The sequence below is a fragment of the Desmodus rotundus genome, chromosome 5, assembly GCF_022682495.2.
Source record: "Desmodus rotundus isolate HL8 chromosome 5, HLdesRot8A.1, whole genome shotgun sequence".
Classification (NCBI taxonomy): Eukaryota; Metazoa; Chordata; class Mammalia; order Chiroptera; family Phyllostomidae; genus Desmodus; species Desmodus rotundus.
Window position 1 is genome coordinate 153413507 of NC_071391.1, and position 26232 is coordinate 153439738.

At 38.1% G+C, this 26232-nt stretch overlaps 1 protein-coding gene across 5 annotated transcripts in view; it reads left to right on the forward strand.

The window, feature by feature from the left end:
- The window catches only part of ASXL2 (ASXL transcriptional regulator 2), a 113466-nt gene that overhangs the window by 31698 nt on the left and 55536 nt on the right, over positions 1-26232 (forward strand). For all 5 annotated transcript variants that reach the window (XM_053925773.2, XM_024552535.4, XM_024552539.4 and 2 more), the window contains one exon: positions 24603-24711. In XM_053925773.2, coding sequence (XP_053781748.1) covers positions 24603-24711 — 109 coding nt within the window. The remainder of the gene's footprint in view (positions 1-24602; positions 24712-26232) is intronic.

The following is a 26232-nucleotide window of genomic DNA, read 5'->3' on the forward strand; positions in this document are numbered from 1 at the left end:
AAATTACATTCGGCCCTTTGAAGGCAACGGTGAGGCTGATGTGGCCCCCGGTGAAAAGGAGTTTGACACAGTTAGCAGAAAAACAAAGTGCCCCATTTGGATCTTTTTTCCTCCTGATTTTGAGTCCATACTTCTTCCTGTGATTACAAACTGTGCCACTGGTAATGAAGTTTCAGGGCCAGTTCAAACCCCAGCTTCCCAAAGACACTCACACAACTACACCCATACAGCTTCATGGAACTGTTGCTGTGCTTTGGGGGCATTAATTTTTTCTTTTAATTTAAAAGATATTCTTTACAGTCTTTGAGCTATACAGTTCTGTCGTTCTCAGGATCCAGTTAGCAGACAGAAGCTACATGGTAATTTGAACAGAGTAGTTATTAAATTAACTGGTTAAGTTATTAAGTTAACCAGGAATTAAGTATTAAAAGGTAAGAGAACACAAAAGAATACAGTAATAGCAGATGCAGAGAGCAACCAGTACCTCTAGGGTGGAGGCAGTGTGCCCCCAGGAAAGAATGATATTCAAGGTGGCCCCTCCATGTCCTTAGATGTCCATGGAGAAGGTTGGGCTCTGGTCCAATGGATGACAAAGTTCACTGGTGCTGTAGCCTGGGGAAACATAGGAAACTGCCTACTGGGTACTAGAAGAACTTGCTGGAAGCCCTTGTGCTGGGCACCTGTCCAACTCACTGGGGTGCCAGCAGAGGCACCAGCAGAATTTTCTGGAGAGCCACCCATAGGCATTCTGCTGAGTCTTGCTGAAGGGTGAGTGCTGTTGAGTGTCCTTCATGTTGCTGGGTGCTGCAAGCCACAAGAGCAAGCAGGCAAGAGCACACTAAAACCAGAAGGAAAAGCACCCCTCCTTTCGGCGCTGTTCCTGCAGCACTCTGACAAAACTTAACATTGAGCCATTTGGCAAAGGAGAAATGTTTATAGGGTCCAGGTCTCCTATCACAGAAAAGGGTGCAAAGGAGGTTGGATTTAGAGCTCAGAGCCAACGAATTGATACCTGGCACAGAAGTCTTCAGTAGTTTTTCCATAGAATAACTGAGACCGTTGGTCATACATACCACTTTTGTGCACTTGATTTCTTTCCATCTGCACTCCAGCTGCTAAATTAATACACTGCTATTCCCTGTAAGTGGACATTGAACAATCTTTTTATATGTGTCTTCCTGTATTGAAAGTGGGTTTTTTTTACATCGCATGTAATTTTTAAAATCCAATTTGATAATCATTGACATGATTAGATTTAGTGTATCATTTTATTTTGTTTTTTCTTTTTATATCACTGTCCCCTCTACTGCCTCTCTTCCCACTACTGTCTACTTTTGAATTGAGTATTTTGTAGTATATTTTCTTTTCTTCTCTCTCTCTCTCTCTTTTTTTTTTTTTACTTTTTGGCTGCATCTCTGTTTTTTAGTGGTTGCTTTAAAGATTATATAATATACACCCAAACTTTTCATTGACTTAGCCCCCCTTTCATGTATTTTATGTGTTTGCATATTAATACATAAAATACATAAATTTTACATATTTAGTAAAACATTAGAGTTAATATTTTACTGCCCTAAATAAAATGTAGAGGCCTTGCGACCTTGTTGTTCCCGTTACTCATCCCCCTTGTTAGAGTTGTCATATGTGTTACATCTCATACATGGAATTCCCCACCAGACAGTGTTACTCATTTTACTTTTCCACTTCAAATGGTTCAAAGAATAACCGTGTTAACCCAGATGTTTACCATTTCTTTTGCTCTTCCTTCTCTTAAGTTCTGCATTTCTCTAGTATCATTTTCCTTCAGCCTGAGGAACCTTTTAATATTTCTTCGTACAGGTCTGCTGGTAATGAATTCTCTTAGTTTTCCTTTGTCTGAGAATGTCTTTTGTTTGTTTTGCTTTATTTTGAAGGATTTTTTTTTGCTGGATATTGAATTCTGTGTTGACAATTCTTTTCTTGCATTACTTAAAAAAATGTTGCTCCACTGTGTTATGGCCTCCATGGTTTTTGATGAGAAATCCTTGATTGCTTGAGGCATTGATTTTTTAAAAATTATTTTATTGTTGTTCACGTACAGTTGTTTGCATTTACCCCCCACTGCTCCCCCTCCCCAGCCATCCCCATTGACTCATTGTTTTCATACAGGTGATACTTTGTTCTCTCTGGCTGCTTTCAAGATCATTTCTTTATGTTGAGATTTCAGCAGTTTGATTTTTAATATTACTAGGTGTGGATTTCTTTGTGTTTAATCTGTTTAGCATTCACTGAGCTTCTTGAATCTGTAGATTTATGTATTATCAAATATGGCAAACATTAAGCTGATTTTTTTTCTTTTTTCTTTTTCTTTTTTTAAATATATTTTATTGATTATGCTATTACAGTTGTCTCATTTCCCCCTCTTCACTCCACTCCATCCTGCCCACCCCCTCCCTCCCACATTCTCCCACTATAGTTCATGCCCATGGGTCATAACATATAAATTCTTTGGCTTCTACGTTTCCTATACTATTCTTACCTTCCCCGTCTATTTTCTACCTACCATTTATGCTACTTATTCTCTGTACCTTTCCCCCCTCTCTCTCCCTCCCACTCCCCTGTTGATAACCCTCCATGTGATCTCCATTTCTGTGGTTCTGTTCGTGTTCTAGTTGTTGGCTTAGTTTGCTTTTGTTTTTGTTTTAGGTGTGGTTGTTAATAACTGTGAGTTTGCTGTCATTTTTACTGTTCCTATGTTTTATCTTCTTTTTCTTAGATAAATCCCTTTAACATTTCATATAATAAGGGTCTGGTGATGATGAACTCCTTTAACTTGACCTTATCTGAGCAACACTTTATCTGCCCTTCCATTCTAAATAGCAGCTTTGCTGGATAGAGCAATCTTGGATGTAGGTCCTTGCCTTTCATGACTTGGAATACTTCTTTCCAGCCCCTTCTTTCCTGTAAGGTCTCTTTTGAGAAGTCAGCTGACAGTCTTATGGGAACTCCTTTGTAGGTAACTCTGTCCTTTTCTCTTGCTGCTTCGAAGATTCTCTCCTTATCTTTAATCTTGGGTAATGTAATTATGATGTGCCTTGGTGTGTTCCTCCTTGGGTCCAGCTTCTTTGGGACTCTCAGAGCTTCCTGGACTTCCTGGAAGTCTTTTTCCTTTGCCAGGCAGGGGAAGTTCTCCGTCATTATTTGTTCAAATAAATTTTCAATTTGTTGTTCTTCCTCTTCTCCTTCTGGCACCCCTATAATTCGGATGTTGGAACATTTAAAGATGTCCTGGAGGTTCCTAAGCCTCTCCTCATTTTTTTGAATTCTTGTTGCTTCATTCTTTTCTGGTTAGATGTTTCTTTCTTCCCTCTGGTCCACACCGTTGATTTGAGTCCCAGTTTCCTTCCCATCACTATTGGTTCCTTGTACATTTTCCTTTGTTTCTCTTAGCATAGCCTTCATTTTTTCATCTAATTTGTGACCAAATTCAACCAATTCTGTGAGCTTCCTGATTACCAGTGTTTTGAACTATGCATCTGATCAGTTGGCTATCTCGTCATCGCTTACTTGTAGTTGTTCTGGAGCTTTGATCTGTTCTTTCATTTGGGCCTTTTTTTTTTTTTTTTGTCTCGGTGTGCCTGTTACATAAAGGGGTGGAGCCTTAGGTGTTCACCGGGGTGGGGTAACACTGTTCGCTGTGCTGTGACACTGTATGTGGGGGAGGGGCCGAGAGGGAGCAGTGGTGCTTGCTCCACTCTGCTGGTTTTCAGTCACTTCCCCCATTACTCACAATCAAATTGGGCCCTTCTGGTGCTGCTTCCCGAGTGGATGGGTTTGTGTATATTCCAGGACCCTCTGGGTCTCTCCAACGACCTCTCCTGTGAGGCTGGGAGTTTCTCCTGCTGCTGCCTCAACCCCCACAGGTGTTTTCAATCAGTGGTTTGAGGCTTTATTTCCCTGCGCTGGAGCCCTGGGTTGCGTGGTCTGTCGCCTGGTCCACCAGCTGCTGCCTTGGAGGCCAGCTGCAGCTTTGCCCACCCCGCTCCACAGTCCTCCACCTCGCTGGGTCCTCCAGCTGCAGCCTTGCTGCAAGTCCTCTCTGCCCCTCCTGCCGGTCTGGATGAATGTTTCTTCTTTATCTCCTTGGTTGTCAGGCTTCCATACATTTTGATTTTCCCTCAGTTCTGGTTGTTTTTTTTAAATTGTTTTTGTCCTTTTGGTTGTGTGAGGAGGCACAGTTGTGTCTACCTATGCCTCCATCTTGGCCGGAAGTCCGATCTTTTTTTTCTTTACCATGTTTTCTCTTCTTCCAATTATATGATTATTTTTTAGCATTTTATTAGTTCCCCAAATTTATGCTTATTTTTTCCCAAACTTCCTACCTGTATTTCAGAATGGATCATTTCTGTTACTCTGTCATCAAATACCCTGACTTTCTTCTCTGCCTTTATATTCAGCTATTGAGCCCGTACAGTGGGATTTGTTTTAGTTTTGATGTTATATCTTCTGATTTCAAAATTCCTGTTTTTTTTTTTCTTTTTGTATAGTTTCTATTTTTCTGTTGTAAACTTCTGGCTTTCCATTAATTTCAACTTCATTTATCTTTACCACATGAAGTATAAAGTTTTTGTCTGATAAGTTCCATCACCTGGGTAATTTCAGGGTTGGCAACTTTTGATCTTTTCCCTCGAGAATTTGTCACATTTTTCTGGATCTTTGTTTATGGAGAAATTTAAGTTTGTATTTTAGACATTTTTAGTATTATGTTATTAGTATTTTTAGTATTTTATGCTAGTATTTTAGTGTTATTAGTATTAGTATTTAGTAGTTGTTTAGGCTCTGGTTTTCTGTTAACAATCTGTGGAGAATGGTGATTTCTTTCTTTCTTTTTAATAGAAAGTTAGAATAGAAACCCAGTTGTTCTCAGACTACTGGTCTGTCTTACCTCTGTAGGTGCTGGCTCAATAGTTCAGTTTTCAAAGCCTTATGTGCTGTTTTGGAGCTGTTCCATGCATGTGCCACTCATGCTGAGTCTGAGATGTGAGCGGTGAGCAGTGGTTCAGTTCTCAAAGCCTTTGCTGTATCAGTTGGGAGTGTCCCAAGTATGCACCACTCAGGGATAACCTCAGGCCTTGAGTAGGAATTAAGAGATTCTTCTCTTCTCTGGTTCTCTTGCCTCTGGAGTCCCCCTCAGTTCTTCTCCTCCCTCCCCTACTCCACTCTGCAATGTCCTTTTTTCTCTGTCTCTGGCCAGAAAATCACGTCTTTTTTCAGAATGTTATATATCCCCTACAGTAGTACATCTCCTCAGTCAGGGCCTGCTCTTCAGTCAAAGTGGTGAGAGAAAAACCCAGACAACTCTCCCTGTGAGCAGTTGGCTAGGTGTGAACTTAGAGGGAACAATTCTCATGACCAACCTCACTTAATTAGACCAACTGCATAGTGAGGGGGTCCCCAAGACTACTTTCAAGGCTTAATAATTTGCTAGACGTGCTTGTATAACTCACAGAAAACGGTTATACTCATGGTTATGGGAAGGATACAGAGAAAGGATATAGATTACAATTAGCCAAGGGAAGAGAGACACATAGGCCAGAGTCAAGGTAAAGTACCAAACTCAGAGCTTCCAGTCATCTTCTCCCTGTGACTTAGGACAATGGTAATCATTGTCAGTGTATGACAATATGCATGGAATTTTGCCAGCCAAGGAAGCTCACTCGAGCTTTGGTGTCAAGTTTTTATTGGGGGTCCATCATGTGGATGTGATTCATTACCCAGGTGGTTGATCTGTTTCCAGTGTCTCTAGCCCCTCTGGGGGTCACCTGATACCATGTGACACAGGCCCCCACCCTAAATCACATTGTTGGTGTGGCTCAAAGCCTACACTCTAAATTACAATATTACTATCTGGCTGGCCTAAGGCCCTCCTCATTGGGACTAGTGATTATTATCTTGTGGAAGCTAATAGCAAAGGCCAGACCTGTCTTTAGGTAAGGGTAGTCTTCACTACATAGCTCTAACTGTGTCAGGTTTCAATTTCCCAGTGTGCTAGCTTTAAATTTTCAGTGTTTAGGCAGTTGCTTTTATAAAAAAAATGGACATATAATTCATATATCATAAAAGTTACCATTTTAAAGCACACAGTTTAGTGGTTTTTATTTAGTTCATTTACCCAAAACATTTCTGTCACCTCCAAAAGAAACCTTGTACTCATTAGCTTTCAGTCCCCATTTTTGACCTCCTCTCCCATGCCCCAGTCCTAGGCAACCACTGATGTACTTTCTGTCTCCATGAATTTACCAGTTTTGGAATTGAATCACAAAATATGTGGTCTTTTGTGACTGGCTTCTTTCTTACAATGTAATGTTTTGAAGGTTCTTTTATGTTGTAGTATTTATTAGTACTTCATTTCTTTATTGCTGATTAAAATTCCATTGTATGCATATACCACATTTTGTTAATATCTTTACCCATTGATGGACATTTCGGTTTCCAGTTTTTGGCTGTTGTGAACAATAGTATGAACATTCATGTACAGGTTTTCGTGGGAAAAGGGTTCTTGTATTTTTGTCCACAGTTTTCACTAGCCAGGGAGAGAGACAGAGACAGGCTGTTGTGGGCCTGATCTGTCTTCACTAGCACCATAAGTCCCAGCCAGTTTTAAATCATGAAGATTGGATTGAGCTTTAAATTCATGGAACCTTCCTTGATTAACCCACAGATTGCAAATCAGAACCATAGTGTTTTTCTTTGGCTTAGAGTAGAATTCTGGGTTTTTGTGTAGCCTTTGTTTTCCAGTTGATTTTAAATTGCAGTAAGGGCGGAGGCAGTTTTCACACACAGTCTGGTATAGGCCATCTAACACAGGTGTTTTACAACTAGGTGTCTGGAATCTTAGTGTTGACTAGTTGTATAATTAGAGCCAATTTTTTCTACCAAATAAGTGAATCTGAATAGAATGCAGCAAACCAGTGTGAATCCATTGTCATTGTTAACTGTTTAATAAGCCTTGCTGTCCTGATGCGTGTCAGTCTTCAGAGGGAATTAATACACATACCTCACACATTTGCTTCTTTACTACAAGACAATGGGCGGTCTGGTTTGTTTTAGGTAAACATATATTTAGGTAAATATAAATTACAAAGATGGACTGTAGCAGTGAAGAGTTTGAAGGGATTGAGGAGACTAATAAAGAGACTGTATTAGTAGATTAGGCAGTATATGGTGATAGTTTGGATTAGGGTGAAAATAAGTAGGGCTAGAGAGAATAGGCAGATTGAGTTAACATGTTTCAGGACTGGCTGATGGCTTGGATGTGGGAGGTGAAAGGTAGGAAAAAATAAAAAATGATTTCTAGGCTTCCTGACTGAATAGCTGCCATTCACTGTAGAGATTAAGAATTGAGCAATTAACTGGTTAAGTGGAGGGTTGCTTAATAAAGGAATCGTTGAGCGAGCATGGATTGTGGATTAAAAGAAAAAAGGTTTGAACCTCATTCGGGGTGAGGAAGTATTCAAGTGTGGGGAATGGTTTTGTTATAAATGTCAAGACAGCAATTAAAAGGTAGTGATGGTCTGGAGCTTTAGAGTAGGTATCTATTTTCAGAGATTAATATGTAATCTGGGTGTTGGACATTGATGAGTAAATAGTTCCTGGTGTGTTATGGAATCTAAAAATCCTTTCTTTTTTTGTGATAATATACTTTGACTTATGTTACAGTCTAGGTTTATAAGTAAGGTGCTGAAGACAATTTTTTAAATGTAAAGGTTTACTTTTGGAAAATTCCAAACTAAAAAGTATGCATTCTCCAGTGTAAATTATAAACAGTCCTACCACCCCAGATTGTTTTGAAGTAAAACCTCAGGCATTTGACTTCCAGCATTCCAGTGTGTATCTAACAAGTAAGAACTCAAGAGACTGTACAATTGGATATTCTGGATTGTTATAAAAAAAATAGAGCAACTAAGTATAGACATTAAGCATACATACTACTGATAAAACATATACACAGAATAGTAAACCGAAGTACTTATATATACTTTGGCAATATTCCTTCTAATCCTTTACTGTTATCAACATTTCATTAAACTTCTATTCTTAGTCTATTGGATAGCAGGTTTTTTCCCTCCATTAACTGTGGCTGCCATTAATGTTCACAAATGTGCTTTTACAGCATTAAGTGTAGGACATCAAGCCTTTCTTCTAAAGTAGTCATTGCTTTCAATGCTTCCCGTTCCCTCCCAGTGGAGTCCTCTGAACCTGCTTTGCTCATCCTGTTAACTGTATATTTTGACTCTTCTTAACAGCTAACAGAGAGATTTGAGGACAGGAGAGAAAGAAGAGTATTCATTTCTTGAGACCCTATTCTCTTACTAGTTTTTCTTGTCTTTCCATTCATGAGTAGAAGAGGAAAGAGAAATTAAAAAGATTCCTGGTGTTCATGAACTCATCATGCACAGATAGAGTGTTTTCTGAATTAGGCCATTCATAGTAGTTTTGGTGAGTCATGAACTTGAATCTTTTACACCATAAGATTGGTGTGGACCAGTAAGTTATATAGATACTAAGTGTAGCCAACTGCCTAGCTTTTAGATTAGGTGATCATTACTTATTTGTTACCTCTGAAAGAAGTCAAGAACTATTTAAAAGCATTGGTTCTTTATGGAAAAAGACCTGGATAGGAAGACATAAATGCTGTTTATATAGTAGTACTGACAAATTTGGGGACAAGCAGATGATTTGTGTAGGCATTCCTTGCAAGAAGTTCCATGAAGTTTTATAGTTAATTATATAGTGCAACGTGATGCCCCTGATTAACATTACCCCCAAGTGTGTAAACTATCGCATTGCTTCCTCATCCTCTCCTCCCTCCCTGGGCCCCTTTTCAAACCAGTCACATTATTCAGTCATGAAATGTTATAGCTGGAAAAGATAATTGGGATATTATAGTTACATCTCATTTTATTATTAAAGAATGAAGGCCCATGGAGGTTGAGACTTGGCCAGTCTTACATGTAGTTCAGTGAAACTAGAAGCCAAGGCTTACTGTGTCTGTTTTTGTTCTTTTCAGTGTATCATAACTGCCTGTACATCCATAGTTCCCCAGGCCTTTCTTTTCTTTTTTAATTTTATTTTTATTTTTATTTATTCTTAGAGGCGGGGAGGGAGAGCAAGAGGGAGAGAAACATTTGTGTTTGAGAAACATTGATTGGTGGTTGCCTCTCGAGAATGCCCCCAACTAGGGACCTGGCCCACAACCCAGGCATGTGCCCTTACTGGAAATTGAACCTGCAACTCAGTCGACGGAGCCACGCCAGCCAGGGCTCCAGACTTTTCTGATTAGCATGTGTGCTCTATTATTTTTCAAATCAAATTTATATCGTGCAGATACGTATTAGGATAGTTGTTTTCTTTTTTTTGTTTTCTTTTAGTTTTTCTTGTTTTTAACCCGTAATAATGTTTTTTTTTTAAATTTTTATTGTTATTCAATTACAGTTGTATGCCTTTTCTCCCCATCCCTCCACCCCACCCCAGCCGAAACCCCTTCCCTCCCCCACCTCCACCCTAGGATAGTAGTTTTCTAACTGTGAATTACTTTCTGGAAGAATCTGAAATTAAAACTACAGCCATTTATAATAACTTCACTTCTGAAAGGGGCAGTACATTTTTTAAGAACTACCCTAACAGAGCTTTTAAGTAGGTCTTTATGTTGTTGTTATGCAGAGCTCAAAGTTGTTACCTAGCAAGGAGTTTTTCTTGTTTCAGTCTTTATTCCAAGCAAGCTCCTTTAAAGGTGGAATTGTAGAGAACTCTGGGAATCATCTTCAAAGATCATACTCAGTAAACACATACCGTATTGAAATTTGACCTCTTTGGAGGAGTCCCCATTGCACCTGGTTAATATTAATACATTTACTTGTGAACCAAATAATCTCTCTCTCACGGTATTTAAGCGTGTGTTAGCTCACCTCATATCAAAAACTAATCCCATCTTCTGATTTTCCCCCACCTCTTTATATGTGAAATTACACAGCAAGGAAAATAAAATCAACATTCTTTACTACTCTGTGGCAGAAATCATTATTCCCACAGAGTAGATCATTTGATTATTTGCCAAGCTGAATTGCCTTGAGGTGATTTCATTAGAAAGAGCTCAGTTTAAGAATGAAGAACATTATTAAATTGGTACCATGTTTATAAGTTTGGCCAATACCTTTGAGTTTGGCCTGCATTTTCTTTATCTGCTAGTTGCAGTCTGCTTTCAAGCCCGCAAACCTTGTTAGGATGTCAAAAGGACTAATAAAAACAACAAAACTCAAAAGTGCTTGGATTTTGACAGACAATATTCCTGTTCATTGTTACTAAGCTTCACAATGAGCTCCATTATGGATCAAAGGGAAGCTACTGAATTGAACATTAGGATCCATAGCTGATGGCTTTATGATGGCTCCTTGAAATTGAAATGCATGGGAAGAATATTAAAGGATGGGGAATATTCATTGTATCCACATTTAACTCTAGTACTGTTAATAGTTTTACTATGCCACATAAGCAAGGTAGTGCAACTGTTACCTGAAATGGTGTAGATTTTAGCTGAATTTAATTGTGTATTGTTAGACACAGCGATCATTCAGGCTAATTTTTCTGAAGAAGAAATTAATGTTTTATGTAGCACAGTGTGGGGAGGTTGCTAATTTGAGGAATTATGGACATTGCTGGGAGGGGAAGGGAAGAGTTAATTTTTTCGCTTTAATGTTGCTTTGTAAAGAAAAATTAAAAGCTCTTTTTTTTCCTTCTTTCATTTTCTTGGGGTGCATTCCAACTCCAGAAGGTAAGAAGTATTATTTTATTTTAAAGAAGTATTATACAATTATAAAGCACTCTTTTAGAAGTTTAATTGAACTTACCTTTGGGTGTATGATTTTTATCTTATGAAATGATATAATTAGTCTAGAAACTAAATAAGAATGACATTACTATGTAAATGTTTTATTATATATACTTTTTTGTTCTTGCAGTTTATAAGCATTATTTGGTTATAATTTGAGAAACTCAATTTACATTTAATATTATTAAGATCATCATTTGACTTACTAGCATTGAGATACCTAGTATTCTGCAGATTAATAATGAAATTATTTATGAGATTGGAAATGTGTGAGGTAACATTTGCTTTTGTTCTGCACTTGTAAAATGTGCCACTTCATTGTGGCCTCCATGGTTTCTGATGAGAAATCTGCTGTCATTTAAATTAGTTTTTCCCTGTAGGTAATGTGTTGTTTCTCTCTGACTACTTTCAGAGCCTTTTTTCTTCTCTTACTTCCCTTTTTTTTGTATCTAGTCTTTAGAAATTTATGTTTTATTAAAGATTTTATTTTTATTTTTAGAGAGGGGAAAGGAGACAGAAAGAGAGGGAGAGAAACATCAATGTGTGGTTGCCTCTCGAGTGCCCCCTGCTAGGGAACCTAGCCCACAACCCAGGCATGTGCTCTGATTTGGAATTGAACCAGCGACCCTTTGGTTTGCAGGCAGACACTCAGTCCACTGAGCCATACCAGCCAGGGCTAGTCTTTAGAAATTTAATTATTGGTATGAGGACTTCAAGTTTTATTCTATTTAGATTTCCCTGAGTTCCTTGAATATGTAGGTTTTTCACCCAATGAAAGAAATTTTCAGCTGTTAATTCTTTACATCCTTTTTCTCCTTTTCTTAGACTGTGATGATATGAACTTTGAATATTCTGTTATTAATCCCACAACTCCCTGAGATTCTTTTAATTTTTTTCAGTGTTGTTTTCTCTGTGTTGTTCACACTGTGTAAATTTAATTTAATTTATTTATTTTGATAAATAGGCAGATTTAATGGTACATTGCTCTTCACATAGATGGCTGCAGAGACTTTAAACTGTAGTCCAGGAGTACACAACTATGCAACACAGACCAATTAGCCAGGTCAAAAATAAAATGGCTTTTTATACTACCCTATAAACATCACAGCTCTTCTTCTGTTCAAAATGACCCTAATCTCACATGAAAAGTTACTGCAGGGGAATCAGGAACCTAGCTTTGTGGCCAAAAGTAAAAACCAAAGGAAAAAATAACAATTTAGTGGTTAGTTGGTGAAAACAAGGAATTTGGTGCCCTTCATTGTACTGCTTTGCTCTTTTTGCTCTTGCTCTTTTTGTCCCTCTTCTTCAGCCCGTCCATGTTAGCTCTCAACACGTTTGAATAAGCCATCTGAAACTTAATTCTTTGGAGCTCACCACTATGCTGATCTTTCTCCCATCAGTAGCTCTTAACAGACACTTATGTCTGAGGGCTCAAAGCCCTCCACAGAACCTTTCCTTAGAATGGGTTTAGTTTGGCCATCATACTTCTTCAGGGTGATGAACACACACTGCCCGACAACTGGCACTTCTGGAAGGGCCTTGTCAGTCCCGTCAGGAACTGCTCACTCTCCAGCAGAACCATCCGGGCTCCACTGGCCTCACCCCATCAACATACAAGACGCAAGCACTCAGAGCCAGAAGTTCCACACTAAGCCACACTGGGTAAATTTTATTGATCTGTCCTTAAGATCATTGATTCTGTCCTGTTATCCCTATTGCACTATTAAGCACATTTAGCAAGTTATTTTTTTATCCAACAAGTTTTTACATTTCTTAATGTATTTTTAAGTTCTATAAGTTCTATTTTTTGTTATAGCTTCTATTTCTTTGCTTATATTTGCTGTGATTTTATTTGTTTCAAGAGAATGTAGAAGTGCTTATTGAAACATTTTTGTGACAGCTGTTTTAAAATCCTTGTCTTATAATTTCAACATTTGTGTCAGTGTTGGCATCAGTTGATTGTCTTATTTAGGTTATGATTTTCCTGGTTCTTGGTGGGTGATTTTTCTCCTCAACCTCGGATATTTTAGCTATTATGTTAAGAGATGTTGGGTCCTAACCAGTAGTGGAAATGGCTAATACTGCTTGGGTTTACCATGGGAATCCTGACTCTTATGGTGGACTGTGGTGGTCTTGTTTTACTCTGGTGACAGCAGAGGCTCCCAATGGTCTCTGCTGCTTCTTTCTGTGGAGTTTGCACAGTCCAGTCTGCCTTATACCTCTAGATGTGGGAGAATGGGGGTCTGGCCTGTGGGAACAAGAGGCTTCCTGGGTCAGTGCTTTCGACAGGACCCCTCCTTGCTTGTGCACTGGGCTACTCAGTATTTCAGGGGAGGAGGTGGTAGTCTCACACCCACAAGGACAAGGAGGCTTCCTGGGCTGGGCTACTGCTTATGGTCTGATCCCATTTGCTGGTGCCACCTTGCCAATCCAATTTTTGGTTTTTGTTTTTGCTGCTTGAGGTAAGGTAACTTGCTGAGTCAAAGCCATTTAATTATATCAGGTTTCCTATAACTGTAAGTTACTTCTGTCAGCTGGAAAGTGCCAGGAATTGCTAAAATTAAGGGATCAGTTGACTCCTTCAAAACTCTGAATCTTGATGGAAGATTCAGAGTATGTGAAGACTGACAGCTGTTGTTCAGAAACAGAAAATAATTGTAATAAGTAGCTTTGCTGTTTAGATGCATAAACTATATTGGTAAATGAACAAGAAATACCGAATAGGACAAAGATATAAAAGTACAACAAATTCTTAATTTTTGATGTATTTAAATATGTTAAATTTTATACTCTCTTCAGCTCTTTCAGAACTATGTCCTTAGCTTATATTGACAAGCATTTTATTTTTAGTTTGTTTTCACACCAGTACTACTTTTACCCCAAATTGTATGTCCTCATATGCAACCATCTACATAAACCTCTTTAGTTCAGAGACATAGGATTTTCAGGAACTTGTCCCAGTTCCTGAAAGAAATGTTAGCATCTTGGTCAGCTAAAATAAAGGCAGTTAATATTTCTTTGTATGCAGTAATTAAAAGGTGACCTTCTTAGGAGCATTGTGTTTCTCTGAAAGTCTGTTTTTTTCTTTTTATTACAAGATTGAAAAGCAAGACACTGTTAGTGAAGCAATAGTGGAAATGGCTGTGGACTAAGATAGTATTCAGGTGCTTCATGCATATAATCTATTTAATCTTAAATGAGCCCTCTGAAGTCTTTATTTCATAAAGACATTGAAGTAGTGAGAAATTTCATAGCTAGAACTAGAACTTGAACCCACATCTGTCTGACTCCAAAACATAAGTGCTGCTTCACTTTTGTGTAGGATCAGGACATTAGGTAAACTCTTGATGAACAGTTTTATATTTCACTTTTCAGGGGTGTCCAACCATTTGTCATCTCTGGGCCACACTGGAAGAACAAGTTATCTTGGACCACACATTAAACACATTGCTACACCTAATCACACAAAAAAATCTCATGATGTCTTAAGTAAATTTATGATTTTGTGTCGGGCCCCATTCATAGCCATCCTGGGATGCCCCGCTGGCCATAGGTTGGACACCTCTGCTTTCAGTGAAAAGTTACGGTGTTCTCTAAGGTCCTTCTATACCAAGAGTTTGTGATTATCTAATCTAAATAAAATTGAACCATATTTTCCATATATTTACTTTAAAATAAAACATAATCGTTGGACTTTTTTTCCTTTCAAACAGTTTTTTCAGACCTTATTAGTAGTGGACAAATTATACTTTTAAAAAAAACTATAGTGGAAAAAAGACAATAATGGAAGATAAAGATTTACAGTGAAGTATTAAGAGAGAGTATACAAGCAGATTTTCCAAAGAACCTTTGTTTTTGTTACTTGTTTTATATGGGTTCTTTTCCACTGTAATCATTTATTTTATTGCCTGAAGAATAAGAAGCAGTTTAATCTCTACACAATGAAGGATTAAACTGCTTGAAGTTTCAGGATTAAGCCAAAGAAGCAAGCACATTTTACCCTCCGTTTCTGTCATGTCTGTCATTTCATTGACCAAATGAAGTCTTGTGGCCAAGTCCAACATTCATGTGGGGCAGGGAAATATATTTTACTTACTCTAATACAACAATTTTCAACTGCTGTGCTTACTCTAATACAACAATTTTCAACTAGTGTGCCGCATGAATTTTTAAAACATGCAGTACCTGACTTTTTAGTCAGGGGTAGAGATCTCTTTTTTTTTTTTTCTTAGATTGTCAAATAAAATGACAACAGCCAACACAACAATAGCTATCTGGTGCGAATGCCCTGTCTTGAATGAATATTGGGTTGGCCAAAAAAATTTGTTGGGTTTTTACTGTAAGATGGCTCTAATAGTGCTTAGTTGTCTTTAACTTCATTTGAAACAATTTTTTTAGATTGTATTGTGACAGCTGTCATTTCAGTGTGCATTTAAAAAAACTTAACAAAATTGGTGAATTTTTGTTTAGTTATGTTAATATGGAAGATGAAAATACACAACATTTTGGCATATTATGATTTATTATTTTAAGAAAGGTAAAAATGCAACTGAAATGGGAAAAAGATTTGTGCAGTGTGTGGAGAAGGTGTTATGATTGGTTGAACGTGTCACAGGTGGTTTGTGAAGTCCATGCTGGAGATTTCTCGCTGGACGATGCTCCATGGTCAAGTAGACCAGATGAAGTTCATAGTGAGCAAATTGAGACATTAAGAACAATTAACATTATACTACGCAGGATATAGCCAACATACTCAAAATATACAAATCAGTAAAGTTATTGGTGAAAATGAAAAAATGTGTCTTATTTTATGGAAAAAACTAAACAGACTTTTTGGCCAACAATATATAGGTCATATATAATAGAGTTGCATCTTGGTCACGTTGCATAAGGTTGCATCTGATTGGTTAATTCTTGGTACTAGAAATCCTCATATGAATTTTTAAAAGTCACTTTGGAGCAAAAAAAGGTAGGTAATTAGTATTATTTTTTGTAAATCAAAATTATACCTATTCTTTTCTGTCAGGTTGACAAAAATACAGTGTTTGGTGTGCCGTAGAATTTTAGTAATTGGTTTATGTGTTCCAGGAGATGAAAAAGGTTGAAAATCGGGGCTCTACATACTGCAAGGTGACATGATGGAGTAAATGATGGGTTAAAAAACAGTAATTTAATGTGCTAGTTTTGCTTTTTGTGCCTAGATCGAGGCTTGATTCTTACAAGTACCGCGCGCTAACTGATTGCGCCACTGGAGCTCCAAGGCTTGATTCTTAATCCTTGAAGTTGCAAGATTTAGAAATAAATTAAGATAAATGTTGGAGTATGAGTCCTTGGGTTTGTCTTTACACGTTTGAGTAGCACCTTGCTGCTTCTTGTGTGTGCTGTTGAGTTGACTTTGACTTCTGGTGACCCTAGGAATGAATGATGTCCACAGTGTCGTGTCCTCATTAGTAGTACTCAGCTCCTTTTGCCTCATGCTTATGACTTCTTTCATGGAGTCAGTCTGTCTCATGTTTGGTCTTTCTCTTTTCCTGATACCTTCTATATTTCCCCAGCATCGTCTTCCAGAGAATCCTGTCTTTTCATGATGTGCCCAAAATAGAACAGTTTCAGTTTTACTGTTTTATGTCCAGTGAAGTTTCAGGCTTCATTTACTCTAGGAGTCATTTGCTGGTCTTTCTGGTGGTCCAGGGTATCAGTAGAGCTCTTCAGTAAGGCCATATTTCAAATGAATTGGTGTTCTTATCAGCCTTCTTCACTGTTCAACTTTTGTATCCCTAGATACTAATTGGGGATATGAGGGTATATATGAACTTAGCTTTGGTCTCTAATGGCACATCTTTGCTCTGAGTGATCTTTCCTAATTTCTTCCATTGCTGCTCGGCTGAGTCTCAGCCTTTTCTTAATTTCTTGGCTGCAGTCTCCATTTGAATTGATGACTGAACCAAGGTAAGTCATCTTTAACAATTTCAGTCTTCATTTTCTATGTTAAAGTTGTGTATTCTGTAGTCAGATTTTTGCCTTCTTGATGTTCAAATGCAATCCTGCTTTGGCATTTTCTTTCAATTTTATCAGAAGTTGTTTGAAATCATTGCTAGTTTTCTGCCAGTAAGATGGTATCATCTGTGTATCTTAAATTCTTGGTAGTTTTCACCGATTTTCCCTTCTTTTCTCTGAGTCAAGACCAGTTTTTTGTATGATGTGTTTTATATACAGATTAAATAAATGGGGAGATAAAATGCACCATTATATGACACCTTTCACTCTAGGAAGTCATCCTGTTTCTCTGCATTTTGTCCTGACAGTGGCTTCCTGTCCACAATGCAGGTTACACATCAGGACAATCCATTGCTGAGGCACGCCCATAACTTTTCATGGTCCACACAGTCTAAGGCTTTACTGTTACAGTATTCTCAGGGTTACATTCATAGGTCCCGGAGCCTATATGTTTTTGGTTCAAATAGAGAAGAGAGAATGTGCTTCCCAGAGAACTTAACTGAAATCACACACTGTTGAATCTGGCTGGCTCACGGTGGAGCCACACATTAAATTAAATTTTTTTCATTACTATGTGTGTAGTTGTAAATGCTGTGTATTTAGGAAAATTTTTGTTCTTACACAACCTTGGAGTGTTTTCCTCAAACGAGACATTAAGAATGACATAAATTCAAGGTGGATAAAAAGACTTAAATATAAGTCGTAACACCATAAAAGTCCTAGAGGAAAACACTGGCAGGAAAATCTCAGACATTCCACACAGCACCATCCTCACAAACACGTCCCCTAAAGCAAGGGACATAAAGGAAAGAATAAACAAATGGGACCTCATCAAAATAAAAAGCTTCTGCATGGCTAAAGAAAACAGCATTAAAATGAAAAGAGAACCAACAGTATGGGAAAACATATTTGTCAGTGGTACCTCAGACAAGGGTCTGATCTCCAAAATATATAAAGAACTCACACGACTCCACTCCAGAAAGACAAACAACCCAATTAAAAAATGGACAAAGGACTTGAGCAGACACTTCTCCAGGGAAGACATACAGAGGGCCCAGAGACATATGAAAAGATGCTTAGCATCACTAGCCATCAGAGAGATGCAAATTAAAACCACAATGAGGTACCACCTCACACCGGTCAGAGTGGCCAACATAAACAAATCCACAAACAAATGTTGGAGAGGATGTGGAGAAAAGGGAACCCTAGTGCCCTGTTGGTGGGAATGCAGACTGGTGTGGCCACTGTGGAAAGCAGTATGAATTTCCTCAGAAAACTAAAAATGGAACTGCCTTTTGACCCAGTTCTGTTGCTGGGATTATGCCCTAAGAACCCTGAAACACCAATCCAAAAGAACCTGTGCACCCCAATGTTCATAGCAGCACAATTTACAATTGCCAAGTACCAGAAGCAACCTAAGTGCCCAACAGCAAATGAGTGGATTCAAAAACTATGGTACATTTACACAATGGAATTCTACACAGCAGAGAGAAAGAGGGAGTTTATACCCTTTGCAACAGCATGGATGGAACTGGAGAGCAATATGCTAAGTAAGCTAGGTGGTGAGGGACAAATACCATATCATCTCACCTTTAATTGGAACCTAATCAACAAAACAAACAAACAAGCAAGCAAAATTTAACCAGAGACATTGAAGTGAAGAACAATCTAACAATGGCCAGAGGGGAGTGGGGAGATGATAGTGGGGAGAAGGGTTTTCAGGAACTTCTATAAAGGACACATGGACAAAACCAAGGGGGAGGGTGGAGGCGGGGGAAGGAGGTGGGTTTGGCTGGGGTGGGGTGGAGGGGTGGGGAGAAAATGCAGACAACTGTAATTGAACAACAATAAAAATTAAAAAAAGAATGACATACGAAGAGCTTCCTAGGAGAAAAGGTGAGGCTTATTATCATTGGAAGCAGAAGCATTGGCTAGTTCAAAGCCTAAGAAGTCAGAATTGTAAGTTTCGAAATGGAAAAAAGGCTGGTGAGGAGAATGGTCATGGTCAGGTGATGTTGATAATTCTTGACTTTATTCTAATAACATTATGATATCATGTGTGAAGTTTAAGCTGGGCAGAGGTGTTGTGATTATATTTGTTTTTAAAAGGCCACTCTGGCTTCAGAGTGGAGAGTTCATGGGGATGAGAGTGACATTACTACTACTTGAGATAGGGAACACTGGACCACACAAGGCTGAAGTGGGGTCACTGCTTTCGGTAAGGTTGCTGAATCTCTTCTCTGTGACATACGCTTTGCCCCAAATTACAACATAGGTGGTATTACGTCTTATCTTGAGGTGGAGTCGAGAAAATCATTTGAAGACAAGAAAATTAAGATCAGTGGTGTTTAAAATGACTTGCTCATGGCCACAGTCCGATCTGAATTCAGATTGGTGTGAATACATAAATCTGGCTCTCTTTGTCTCACAATGATGTCTCCTTTCATGAGTCACTATATTTGCTTCATCTGAGCAGTGTAATTATAGACCTCAGGTTTTTCATGCCTTTCAGCTCTTTGAGCTCCTGCTAGGGAACCACTTTTACAGCAGAGGGAATTAAATAATAAGGCGATAGACAATATGACTGATTGGCAGTATTACTTCTGTTCTTGGGCCTTGCAGGAAATATCTGAGTATATTTCCTTACGTGAGGTAGATTCAGCATAAAATTACAGCGTTGTACTTGTTCCTTTTCTTAAAAAAAAAAAAAAAAAATCTCCCACTCTGATCTCTTGGGCATGGAAAATTAGAAGCTGCATTGTCTCATGATAACTGTAATCAATACCAGGGTTTTATCACCCATGCATATGATACCTATTCTTTAGTTATTCTATTTTTTTAATTTAATTATATAATTCTGGAGTTACTTCCCTTGAAGATCTATTCCTGCCATTATGGGCAGTATCTGTTTTACTTTCCTGCCATTGCTTCATAATTTATAACATTAAACTCTGTCAGGATTCTCTGAATTTTTATATTAATATTTTCCTGAAATAAAATCTGAACTGTTGTCTTAAACAGTACAGTGTTCTGTATCTCTTTTTGGCTTTTCAAAACTTTATTTCCTTCCAAGAAAATTAGCCCTGGCTGGTGTGGCTCAATAGATTGAATGACAGCCTGTGACCTGAAAGGTTGCTGTTGGATTTCCTGTCAGAGCACATGCCTGGGTTGCGGGCCAAGCCCCTAATTGGGGGCGTATGAGAGGCAACTGATTGATATTTCTCTTACACATCGCTGTTTTTTTCCCTCTCTTCCTCTCTCCCTTTCCCTCTCTAAAAATAAATAAATAAAATCTTTTCTTTTTAGATTTTATTTATTTTTAGAGATGGGAAGGGAGGGAGAGAAACATCAATTTGTGGTTGCTTCTTGTGTGTCCCCACTGGGGACCTGGCCCACAGCCCGGGTATGTGCCCTGACTGGGGATCGAATTGGCGACCCTTTGATTTGCAGGCTGGCACTCAATCCACTGAGGCACACCAGTCAGGGCTAAATCTTTTTTTTTTTTTTAAAGGAAAATTATACCCAGATTTGCAAAGAAAAAATTATGATGGTGTCTGTATCTCTTACCACATCTTTTCACTGGATGTGTTTGCCATTTACTTTCATTTTTGGGTTGGGGTATTTTGGGGTTTTTTGCTGTTTTGTTTGGTTCTAGATACTTAACCCTAAACCTGATTTGTTTGTTTCCCTCTAATACAAAGCACTTTATATATACAGGTCTGCAGTCTCTATTCCATAATTCCCAAATTCAAAATGCTTGAAAAAGTTTTTTTTGTACATTTGTTACTGAAACTCATTTGACAGCCTTCCCTTGAACTGACATGAAACTCTATGTATATTTGTATATCCCACTTAGTGTGACATTCATATGCTTCACTATGTGGTTAAGGGGTGCTGCCCTAATCTCCCTGGTGGTATTATATCACATACGGCATACTGTGTTACCTTTCTAAAATCCAAAAGGTTTTTATGTCTGAAACATTTGTTCTTTTTTGGGTCAGTGTCCGTATTAATAGCACTGATTAAATTACAGTGTGCTGTGGTTATTTCCTTGTCTTTCTTCCCTTTTAGATTATAAGCTAAGAAAGCTGTCTCTTTTGGAGCCACAGATCCCAGTTTATTGGCATAAACAGGGTAGATGCTTAATATTGAAATTGAATACCATTAGTTGGGGCAGACTTTTACAAGATTATAATGTCTTTTCACTTGGTTATGTGTTCTTTTTAAGCAATCTTTTCCTGCTCTGCTTTTGTTTTCTTCTTACTGGAATCTTGGCCTCACCATTTATTAATTTTATGATCATGAACATTTTACCTAACACCTGTATAAATTAGTTTTTTGTTTTTGTAAAAATGTTGTAATAATTTTGTCTGACTCTTAAGGATTGTTGTGAGGGCTAAACAGAATGCTTTCTGGAATCTAATACTCTTCTTACTCTTAATGTAGCTGTTACTTATTTATATATAGCCTGTTGGTTACTTTAATAAAATATAGTTAGCCATTCCTTTATTAATGGACTTTGAGGTTGTTTTCAGTCCTTTGACACTTTAACACTACTGGAGTTAATTCTTATCTATATGTCCAGTCCCATCAACCGTCTGTAACATAGAGTGCCCATAACCTTCCCAGCAATGGATTTTATTAATTTACTTTTTTTTTAATTTTAAAGTAATAATTGGCTCATATGAAATTATAATTACAGTCTCATGTATACCTCACCCAGCTTCCCCTAGTGGTAACATCTTATATAAAAATAGTATAATAGTGCTAAGACAAATTCATTTGATTTCTCCAAGTCTGACCAACAGTATCTCTATTTAATTTGTTTTCCTTTGATCACTATTAAGTTGGGCTTCTTCCTGTGTAACCTATTGGCCATTTACATTGCATGGTTTATAATCATTTGTTCCTATTACTTTATCGATTTTTTCCCTACTTTGTTGTATTTTCCTAAAAGAAACTCTCTTAGGACTATGAATTTTTTGTCTGCCATTTGTTTTGCAATAACACATTTCAGCTTTGTATACTTTCTAAAGTTTTGTTGATTATATTTTTTCCTGTATAGAAATTTTTTAAAAAGATCTTATTTACTTACTTTTAGAGAGAGGGGAAAGGAGGGAAAAAGAGGGAGAGAAACATCTGTGTGCGAGAGAAATACAGACCGCCTGTCCCCTTGCATACTTCCAACCTGGCACCTGGCCTGCAACCCAGGCATGTGCCCTGACTGGGGATTGAACCAGTGACCTTTCAGTCCATGGGTTGATGTGCAGCCCACTAAGCCACCCCAGTCAAGGCCCTGTATAGAAGTTTTTATTTTTATTTAGTCAGTATGTTTCTCTTCTGTGGTTTTTAGGTATCCTGCCTGCTGTAGAAAGATTTCTGAATCCTGTATTCTGTATCTTTTACATTCTGGCCTTTAATCCATTTGGTGTATGTTTTTTAATACATTGTGAGAATTATTTTCCTCAGATGTACAACATGATAGCCAATACTACTTATTAAATAAATTATTTTATTTAAGACTCAGTTCTTGTGACTTAAAACCTCAACAAAATTCCGAGGTAAGGCTGGCTTCAGGCAAGGCTTGGTACAGTGCAAAAGTAACACTACTGGGGGGGTGGGGTGGGGTTGTTTTCCTCTTTCTTAGTTCTGACTTTTTAGGTGTTAAAATTTTTTCCGTAACCCTAAAGAAGGTGTTCAGCTCTCTGTCTTTTGTGTCGTTCCACCCCAATTCCAGGTAATTCCTATGGTCACATGATGACTGAAAGTCTTAGGCATTACTTCTTACTACTCAGGGGAAGACAAAGGGTCTCTTTCTGAAGCTTCCCTGGAAAGAAGGTTTCCTTTCCCAAATGTCCTACAAAAAGATGAAAAGGACTTTGATTGTTGGCCTGAGTTAAGTCCCGTTTCTGTTCCTGAATCTGTCACTGTGGGGGTGGGAAGTATGTAGCACACAGAAATGCTTACTGGCTTTTTCAACCAGGAAATGCTAGTTTAACAGTGTGGATTTACACCTGTGATGAGTGTGGGATTTGGTCTCCACCATGTTAGAGTGGGAGGGGGCTAAGGTTTCACAGGAAATTTTAGGTCTTGTCTGCAGAAGAGGAGGGAACAGATGGCGATAAGCGACCATGTCATGATGCCATCCATGTTCTTCCCGCTACACAGAAATAGTACCTGTACATTTATTGTGAGCTGTTTCTGCATTTTCTCAACAGTATGTAAGAGTGCTCTTTGCCTATTTATGCTGTCCCAGAATTATATCGCTTCAATAATACTGGCTTTAAGTGTATTTTAGTTTCTCCTTAAGCAGTTCTCCCATTATTTTTCCCCCATAAATTTCTTGGTAATTTATATATATATATTTGGTATAAATTTTGGGATTCTGACTAGAATCTTATATACTTTCCATATGGAAATAACCAAATTAGAAACACATAACTATGAAATAATCAACCTGGAGACACTCAGAACTTTCTTCAGCAAAAGATTTTTCCTTATTTTCTTTGTTGTCCTCCATCTTCTTTGTATTTTTTTTTTAAATTTTATTTATTTTCAGAGAGAGGGGAAGGGAGGAAGAAAGGGAGAGAAACATTGATATGTGAAGGATACATCGATCTGTTGCCTTCTGCACGCCCCCAACTGGGGACCCAGCCCGCAACCTAGGCATGTGCCCTGACTGGGAATTGAACTCACGACCTTCCAGTTCTTAGGGTTCTCAGGATGGCATTCAGTCCACTGAGCCACACCAGCCAGGGCTTCTTTCTAGTTTTTGACCCTCAGCACTTTCACAGTATCAAAAGACAATGGACCCATGGCCCTGCTCTGCCCCACAAATACCTATAATCTTTAGTTATACCCAAGATATCTAGCAGCCTGTTCTAGTGGCCTTATTTTATTAAGTACAAGAAGAAAATGAAATCTGATTACAATTAGGAAAATAATATATTTTTACAGATAACTTTTTTTATATGTATAAAACTCTAGAAAATAAGGTAAATATGTTAGAATTAGGAAACATTTACCCACGTTGTTAGATAGAAGATAAATAACTATTCTAAAACCTGCTTTTAAGTGATCTCATAATAGGTCTAAATACAAGGGGTCAGCTCAATTTATACAAATATGGACTCATGTTGTACACCTGCAACTGTATGCCAAGCTTTACTTCTGGACATTTAAAGCCTCTTCTAAATGAATATAGAATCTTTAAAAAATAATTCAGCTTTGTTGAGGCAAAATTGACAAAATTTTAAAATCTTTATTTATTTATAGAGAGAGGGGAAGGGAAGGAGAAAGAGAGGTAGAGAAATATCATTGTCTGGTTGCCTCTCATGTGCCCCCCACTGGGGACCTGGCCCGCAACCCAGGCATGTGACCTGACTGGGAATCGAACCTATGACCCTTTAAAGGTTTGCAGCTCATGCTCAATCCATTGAGCTACACTAGCCAAGGCATTTGTGATACTTTATGAGATGTTTTTCTTGGCTTCAATGTTAGATACTGATGGGGATTAAGAAAATTAAATAATTTTTTTCTTTAGATATATAAGCATGAATTCTATATCCATATTCTCCATGGCAGCTTCTCTGTACTGTAGATTGATAGGCTTTTTATAGTTTAAAAATGGGTTTATGTCATTTGAGTGTTGGTAAGTTAGTTTTAAGTCACCATTACATTGGATATTCAGAGACAGAGACTAATCATTGTTTTTTTGTTTGTTTGTTTGTCTTTGCAGTGGGACTTCCCCTCTTGCATGCCTGAATGCAATGCTGCACACAAACTCCCGAGGAGAAGAGGGCATCTTCTATAAGGTTCCAGGTAGAATGGGAGTCTATACTTTGAAGGTAAATATTTTTGTTAGGAAGTCATGTAAAAAAGTAGGTCATGAAGTGACTACGTATAAGTAATATTTGTATCACAGAGGACAGTGTTCCTGAAGAGCATATTTTCAGAACTAATATTTTCAGCCCTGTATCCGATATATAGTAATCTGTAACCATATGTAGGTAGATCAGAGACTAGAAGTAAATTTATTTTTTTATTGTCTATAATATTATTGTAAAAGGATGAAATGAAAATTACTTTCAGTAACTTTTTTCAAGGGCCTCACAACCTTTGAATAATTATGGTGGAACTTACAGCCTTGATGCTTTATATACCCTCTCATTTGGTTCTCCATTACAATTCAGAGTTATAGTTATTCCATTTTTATAATGGAGAAAGCCGAAGTTCAGAAGATTGGATTTTCTTGCCCAATTTTGGCCAAGTAGTATCAGAATCAGAACCCAGACCTGACTGACTCCCCAAGCCCCATGTTCTGTCTACCATAGCAGGCTTGCTAATTTTTAATTTGCTACACTTGACTTATTAGGGTACTTTCAGTTACAAACAGGAAAACCAACACAAATGAGCTTGAGTAAAACAGAATTTTTTTAAAAAAGATTTTATTTATTTATTTTTAGAGAGAGGTGAAGGGAAAGAGAAAGACAGGGAGAAAAACATCAGTGTGTGGCTGCCCCCCATTTGTCCCTCATTGGGGACCTGGCCTGCAACCCAGGCATGTGTCCTGAGTGGCAATCAAACTGGCGATCCTTTGGTTCACAGGCTTGCGCCCAGTCCACTGAGCCACACTAGCCAGGGCTAAAACAGAATTTATTAATTCAGGTAACTGAAAATTCCAGAGAAACTCAGCCTTGAATCAGGAGCACAAATGATGTTTCAGGGTTTGGTAACAATTGATAATGGGGGTGTTATCAGGTCTCTCCACTTTTCTTTTGGCTTCATCCCATCAAGCAGGCTCTCCTCTCCTCATTGTACATGACCTCACGCCCAACCCCCACCCTGCAAACTGTAAGTGTGAAAAGGAAAGAGTCTAAGGAACTAAAGCAGGAGCCTTCAGTTTGTTTTGATTTGGATTAATTAGTTTGCTTTGGCCCATGTGTCTATACCTGAATTGCTGTTGCCAAATGTATTGATCCTCTTGCTGGCTACTCTTAGGTTCATGATTACCCTTGATGTGAGGTTGATGTTAAGCCTGCTCAAGCCAGATGAATTGATAAGAGGGGGTGTGTCCCAAGGAAATTATTCAGCAGGAGACTAATGCTTAGTATGTATGACTAGGATCATGTTTATGTGGGATTCTGTCCCCTCTGAACCTTTTTAGCTTTGAGCTGCAGCCATCATTATGCTCAGTGGTTGTATGTAGCCCATTAACATTAAAAAGAACTAATTTAACTGTAATACCTTCTTTTTATACACTTTGTTAAACTTCCTGGGATTACAGGGCTCTACTCCCACATGGAGTTTTCTGCGCTTCTTTTAGGTTTGAGCTCTTCTAGGCTTTGTGTGTTGTTAATAACGTTTAT